Here is a 7,429-nt window from a genome sequence, read left to right as displayed (position 1 = left end):
ATTGGTTCAATAGAGAAATTAAGGGTAACAGAGATAAGGCAGGAAAGTGGACTTAGTGAGTGTTAGATCCGACATCTTACTAAATGACAGAGCAGTCTCAAAGAACTGAATGGCCTACCTGTTTCTATTTCTTATGGTCTTCCTAGATTTTGTAATGAATATCCAAGCACGTAATAGAAATTTATTCAGTTTTTTTTTTAATGAATCTTCCGTGACATTGTGTTCCAGCAGGCTTTCTGGTGGTCTATTCCACAATTCTATCACAGCCTTTTCTTTTAACAGTTTTAAACTTTTGACTCCTCATCATTGATATTTTAAAAATAGAATTAAGTTGGTGAGTGATGTTGAGGATGCCTTTGTTATGGACCAGATCAGAAACTCCAAGGTATGTTATGAAGTTTGCCCAGACCCAACTTTTCCTTTTGATTTTGGCATTTGGGTGAGCATAAGGTGTTTCACTCCAGGTATAATTCAACTGATCCACTAGGAAGTATTTTTAATCAAAACAAACTTTATTTAAGAACACAGTTAGAAAATAACAAAGAATGAGCATAATTTTTACCAATTAAAATGCTTAAACATGATATATCCTCAAACAGTAGAACTTCAGAGAAATAAACCCAGTCTCTGGCACATCTCGGTCTCTAGACTTCAGAGACTCAGAACAACTACTACTTTCCACAGCTCTCAAAAAGCAATTTAGCTTGAGTTCCCTGTGTAAGCCTGGCTCCATCTAGTCAAATGATTTGTTCCCTGTCAATCATCCTAATCAAGCCCTACTCTGCAAAACCCCAGGAGAACATTAAGAACAACAGAACAGCATTAGTCGAATTAAAACAAACATTCTAGCAATTAGGAGCAATGATGCTGCTGCAGTAATAGAGGACGCCTGTTATAGAGCCAGTAGTAAAATATAAAGGACTGCTAAAAACATCTTGCACAGAAACATGACTAAAATACATTTCTTAAAGGCACACCTTCCAATTGCTCCTAACCGCACTCCAATACAATATTGAAAGTTAGTATCCAGTGTCAATAGTGTCTCAGTGAACCAGTGGATATGGTATACTTGGATTTTCAGAAAGCTAATGATAAAGTCCCACATTAGAGATTAGTGTGCAAAATTAAATCGTATGTGATTGGGGGTAATAAATTGGCATGGATTGAGAATTGGTTAGCAGACAAGAAGCAGAGAGGAGGAAAGAATGGATCCTTTTCGAAGCAGCGTTTAGTAGGGTGCCCAAAGGGATCAGTGCATAGGCCCCAGCTATTCACAATACATATTGATGATTTGGATGAGGAAACTAAATGTAATATTTGCAAGTTTACTGATGACATGAAAATTGGTGAGAATGTTGAGATTTCAAGGTGATTTAGACAAGTAAGGCAAATACATGACAATTGTGGTATAAATGTGGATAAATGTGAAGTTATCCACTTTGGGCAGAGAAAAAGAATTTAAGTACTGATAGATTGGGAAATGTTAACAAAGAACCTGGATGTCCTTGTACACCAGTCACTCAAAGCAAGCATGCAGATACAACAAACAGTGAGGAAGACAAATTATATGTTGGCCTTCATTGCAAGAGGACTTGAGTAAAGGAGCAAGGATTTCTTACTGCTGCTGCACAGGGCCTTGGTGAGACCACACCTGGGAATCGTGTGTGCAGTTTTCGTCCCCTTATCTAAGAAAGAATATACTTGCTATAGGGAGCATACAGCGAATGTTCACTAGTCTGATTCCTGGGATGTTAGGACTGTCATATGTGGAGAGATTGAGTCTACTGGGCTGGTATTCACTGGAATTTAGAATGAGAGGCAGCATGGTGGCACAGTGGTTAGCACTGCGCCAGGGACCCAGGTTCGATTCCAGCCTCGGATGACTGTTAATGTATAGTTTGCACATTCTCCCCATGCCTGTGTGGCTTTCCTCTGGGTGCTCCAGTTTCCTCCCACTGTCCAAAGATGTGCAAGTTAGGTCGATTGGCTATGCTAAATTGCCCCTTAGTGTCTCAAGATGTGTTGGTTAGGGGGATCAGCAAATGTATGGGGTGGCAGGGATAAGGCAGGGAGTGGGCCTGGGTAATATGCTCTGTCAGAGAGTCCTTGCAGACTCAATGGGCTGAATGGCCTCCTTCACTGCAAGGATTTTATGATCTAAATGAAACCTAAAATTCTGATAGCACTGGCTAGGCTTCTAGAACAAGAGATCACACTCTTAGGATACGGGATAAGCCATTAAGGACTGGGATGAGGAAAAGCTTCTTCACTCAAAGGGTGAACCTGTGGAATTCTCTACCACATAATGCTGTGGAGGCCAAGTCACTGAATATATTTAAGCAGGAAATAGCTAGGTTTTGAGATTCTAAAGGTGTCAAAGGCATGGCAGATTGTGGGAGAATGGCATTGAGGTAGAAGATCAGTCATGATCATATTGAATGGCGGAGCAGGCTTGAAGGGCCGAATGGCCTACCTTTGCTCCTATTTTCTATGATTGAATGTGTTTCATGCTGCTATTTAAACAAAATGGCACAAGGTCAGCAAACCATTACAGCTCCTGGTGCTGCATATGAGAAATGACATGTATGGTGCAACCATTTAAAATAATCTCCTAAGGGAAGCTCCAATCTTTAAAAATTATCATAGCATTTTATCTTTTAAAGTTACCTATATACAGGTACAATGATTTGAAGGGGTGGTGTGAGTTATTTAATGTAGCGTTCCTGGTTCCTCTGATTTGATACTATTTTGGCAGATGGAAAAACAACTGCAAAAATGATTTCTCTATTGTAAAGGTGAGGATAGAAACTCCTTGGAGATCACCATTCCATTTGGTGGCACCTCCTTCACATTTAATTGCCTCTGCAGTTTGTTCATTTGGCTGATTGCTTGACTGTCGGAATGTAAAAGACTATTTGAGAGACTGAAGGGGTCTGGACAGAGTAAATTGGGAAAAACTGTTCCCACTCGCAAAAAAGATCCAAAAGGAGAGGGTACAGATTTTAATTAGCAAAAAAGAAACAAAAGCCACATTGAGGGAAGAACCTTTTTCCACAGTGTGGGGTTGGGGTTGGAATGTACTCTTTGAGAGTGTGGTGGAGGCAGGTTCAGTCGAGGCATTCTAAAGGGAATCGGATTGTTATTTGAAAAGGACAGATGTGCAGATGAGAAAGATAAGAGAATGAAACTGAAAGAATTGCTTATTCTGAGAACCAGTACAGACATGGTGGGCCGAATGGCCTCCTTTTTCACTGTGATTTTTGTGGGGGAGGGGGAGTTTACAACAGCTGCCACCTAGTCAAAACTATCCCCTATCCCTTACCCTGAAATCTTATACAAATTGGAAAGTTGCTTAAATCACCGTCTTCTTTCTATTCTAGGTCTTCCTGACGTGTGCATCTGCCCACCTCCTCTTTCTATTTACCTCAGTTTCAACATCAGCTACAAACAGATGGTTTCCAAGAAGTCTCCCATGTGATGTGACCAAGAATGGCAGTGCCGTGCTTGTGGACTGCAGTGAAAGGGAACTGGTGCAGGTGCCAAGCGGCTTCCCTGCCAATGCCACCAACATCAGCCTGACTATCAATCACATCCTGACTGTCCACGGCCACTCCTTTTCCGGCCTCAGTAACCTGACTGAGATTGACCTGCGGTGTAACTGCATGCCTGTCAGGCTGGGCCCCAAGGACAGAGTGTGCACCAGCGCCCCCCGGATCCATCAGGAAGCCTTCTCCGGCTTGCCCGCCCTGACGTCGCTATACCTGGATGGGAATCAGCTGAAGGTGATCCCGCAGGGTCTGCCCGGCACTCTCACCATGCTCAGTCTGGAGGCCAACAGCATCTTTGTCCTCACCAAGGCCAACCTGTCCGACTTGACCACCCTGGAGGCCATCTACCTGGGCCAGAACTGCTACTATCGCAACCCCTGCAACACCTCATACCAAATTGAACAGGGCGCCTTCTACGGCCTGAAACGCCTCTCCATTCTCTCACTCAAAGACAACAACCTGACTCAAGTCCCTGAGAAACTGCCGTCCAGCTTGACGCAGCTTTATCTCTACAACAACGTGATCGAGCGAATCGGCCAGGGCGACTTGGCCGAGCTGCCCGGCTTGGAGGTCCTCGACCTGAGTGGGAATTGCCCCCGTTGTTACAATGCCCCTTTTCCATGCCAGCCTTGTCCATCCCCGGGCCACATCCAGATCCACCTCGACGCCTTCCGAGCACTCAACAAGTTGCAGATCCTGCGACTCCAGAGCAACTCCCTCAAGGAGGTGCCCAGCTCCTGGTTCAAGAGCACTCTCAACCTGAAGATACTCGACCTGTCAGAGAACTTCCTGCTGAACGAAATCTCCACGGCCACCTTCTTGAACTACCTGCCCAAGCTGGTGGAGTTGGACCTCTCCTTCAACTACGAGCTGAAGCTGTATGCCAGGTACCTGAACCTGTCCAAGAGCTTCTCCAAGCTGCAGTCGCTGCAGAGTCTGCGGATCCGGGGTTACGTCTTCAAGGACCTGGAGAAGCAGTACCTGGACCCGCTGCTGGAGCTCCGGCACCTCCGGCTGCTCGACCTGGGCACCAACTTCATCAAGGTGGCCAACCTGCAACTCTTCACCAAGTTCCGCACGCTGGATGTGATCAACCTGTCGGAGAACAAGATCTCGCCGTCCTCCTCGGAGCCGCTGAGCGGCCGGTGCGGGGGGAACGGGAGAGATGAGGAGGGAGAGCAAGAGGGGGACAACGCCTTCCACGGCTGGTCGGAGCAGATACATTACTTTCGCTACGACGACTACGGGCGCAGCTGCAAGGTGGCGGCCCGGGAGTACTCCCCCTGGCTGCCCCGCCGGCCCAGCCGCTGCGGCCGCTACGGCTCCACCCTGGACCTGAGCCGCAACAACATCTTCTTCGTGGGGCCTTCCCTGTTCCGCCAGCTCTCCTTCCTGCGCTGCCTCAACCTGTCCGGCAACGCCCTGAGCCAGACCTTCAACGGCACCGAGTTCGGCCCGCTCACCGCCCTCCGCTACCTCGACCTGAGCTACAACCGCGTCGACCTGCTGCACGCCTCGGCCTTCGGCGAGTTGCGGCGGCTGCGGGTGCTCGACCTGAGTCACAACGAGCACTACTTCCAGATGGAGGGCTTGACCCACCGCCTGGGCTTCATTCGCAACCTGACCGCCCTGGACGAACTGCGCCTCAATGGCAACGCCATCCACTCGTCCGCCGACCGGGTGCTGAGCAGCGTCTCGCTGCGGGCGCTCGAGTTCCGCGGCAACCGCCTCGACTACATGTGGCGGGATGGCACCGAGCGCTACCATGGCCTCTTTGGCGACCTGAGGGGCCTGCGGCGCCTCGACCTGTCCGCCAACCGCCTCAGCTTCATCCCTACCGCCGTCTTCCGCCACCTGCCCGCCGGCCTGCGCGAGCTGCGGCTGGCCGACAACCGGCTGCGCACCTTGGCCTGGGACGGCCTGCGCCAGCTGCCGGCCCTCCAGCTGCTAGACCTGGGCTTCAACCAGCTGAGCTCGGCGCCGCTCGAGCTGGCCAACTACAGCCGCGGCCTGCGCACCCTGCTGCTGCCGGCCAACCGCATCGGCAGCCTGGGCCCGCACTTCCTGCGCGGCACCTCGGCCCTGCGACGCCTCGACCTGAGCCGCAACCGCCTGCGCAACATCCGGCCCTCCAGCTTCCCCGAGGCGGCCGTGCGGGGCCTGCGCGAGCTGCGGCTGGCTGGCAACCGCTTCCTCTGCACGTGCGACGCCCTCTGGCTGGTCTGGTGGCTCAACCGCACCGCCGTGCACATCCCGCGCCTGGCCACCGGCCTGCGCTGCGCCGAGCCGCAGGCCCGCCGCGGCCACAGCCTGCTGCTGCTCGACCTGGCCTCCTGCGAGCTCGACCGCCTGGCCGTGGGCCTCTACACCGCCTCCTCGGGCCTGGTGCTGGGCCTGCTGCTGCTCGCCACCGCCCGCCACCTCTTCGCCTGGGACCTGCGGCACGGCTACCACCTGTGCCGGGCCAAGCTGCGGGGCGGCTACCGCCGGCTGCCCTCCCAGCGCCGGCCCCGCGAGGCCTATGCCGCCTTCGTGGCCTATGACACCCGCGACCCCTGGGTATCCGACTGGGTGCTGGGCGAGCTGCTCACCAACCTGGAGCAGTGCGGCCAGCGGCGCCTCCCGCTCTGCTTGGAGGAGCGCGACTGGCTGCCCGGCCAGTTGGTGATGGACAACCTGTCGCGCAGCATCCAGCAGAGCCGCAAGACGGTGTTCGTCCTCACCGAGCTGTACGCCAGCAGTGGGCAGTTCCGCACTGCCTTCTACCTGGCGTACCAGCGGCTGCTTGACGAGAAACTGGACGTGATCGTGCTGGTGCTGCTCGAGAAGGTGTGGCAGCGCTCCAGGTACCTGCGCCTCAAGCGCAGGCTGTGCCGCGGCTCGGTGCTCGAGTGGCCCCTCAACCCCTGGGCTCAGCCTCTCTTCTGGCAGCGTCTCCGCAGCGCGCTGGAGGCTGACAACCGCATGCTGCACGGGAAGCTCTTCAATGAAATTATATAGCTGGCGGCAATGGAGCGGGCGGGTAGGGGGGTTGCCAGGTACTGTCTGCTTTCCATCAATGCCAAGTCATCATCCATGAAGATTTTTTATTTAACAAAATATAAACGTCCAAAGTTCCACTTGATAAACTCTCATTAATGAATACCGAACATGATCAGGTACAGGTGGCATGGTGATTAGTTCTGCTGCCTCACAGACCAGGGACCCCGGTTCATTTCCCGGCATGGGTCACTGTGCAGACTCCTGCACAGCCATTGTCCCTGTGTCCTCCCACAGTCCGAAAGACATGCTGGTTAGGTGCTAAATTCTCCCTCAGTGTACCCAAACACGTACTGGAGTGTGGTGACTTGTGGATTTTCACAGTAACTTCACTGCAATGTTGATGTAAGCCTACTTGTGACACTAATAAATAAATTTTATAATTGATCTGAAACCCACGGTGTAAATACATCAACATAAAGCCCACAGTGGAAATACATGGAAGGCTGTGGCTTTGCATTACCTGGTCTGGTTATGGCTGGTTTGTACACATTAATTGCCACTAATGTTTATATTTCAGTTGGTACTGTGGGAGCAGCGATTCATGGAATGACAAACCTATAAGGAACACCGTGGCACTGAATAAAGTATGTAAACATATAAGCCACAAGACATATTTGGTACACAAACTGTAAACCTCAGATTTTTATCATCACTGCTTGTTTATATTCAGCTTGAATTTTTCACAGAAATTGTAATCACCCAATAACAAAATATTCACATCTGCCTTGGTCCTTCAAGAGTGATATAATTAAATGAATACTGCATCAAGCTTTGTGCTATGTTAGTAAATAAATTTATTTGAACTAGAAACATAGAAAATAGGAGGAGGAAGTCCTTTG

General features: G+C 50.6%; 1 protein-coding gene across 1 annotated transcript in view; it reads left to right on the top strand.

Moving 5' to 3' along the window:
- Positions 1–6,590, top strand: part of LOC144506387 (toll-like receptor 7) — a 29,861-nt gene extending 23,271 nt beyond the window's left edge. Inside the window, exon 2 of the mRNA XM_078232423.1 lies at positions 3,381–6,590. Within this exon, the coding sequence (XP_078088549.1) occupies positions 3,381–6,548 (3,168 nt within the window). The 3' untranslated portion in view covers positions 6,549–6,590. The remainder of the gene's footprint in view (positions 1–3,380) is intronic.
- The last annotated feature ends 839 nt before the right edge of the window (positions 6,591–7,429 follow it).

The sequence above is a fragment of the Mustelus asterias genome, chromosome 17 (genome assembly GCF_964213995.1).
Source record: "Mustelus asterias chromosome 17, sMusAst1.hap1.1, whole genome shotgun sequence".
Lineage (NCBI taxonomy): Eukaryota > Metazoa > Chordata > Chondrichthyes > Carcharhiniformes > Triakidae > Mustelus > Mustelus asterias.
This window is presented reverse-complemented; position numbering and strand designations above follow the sequence as displayed.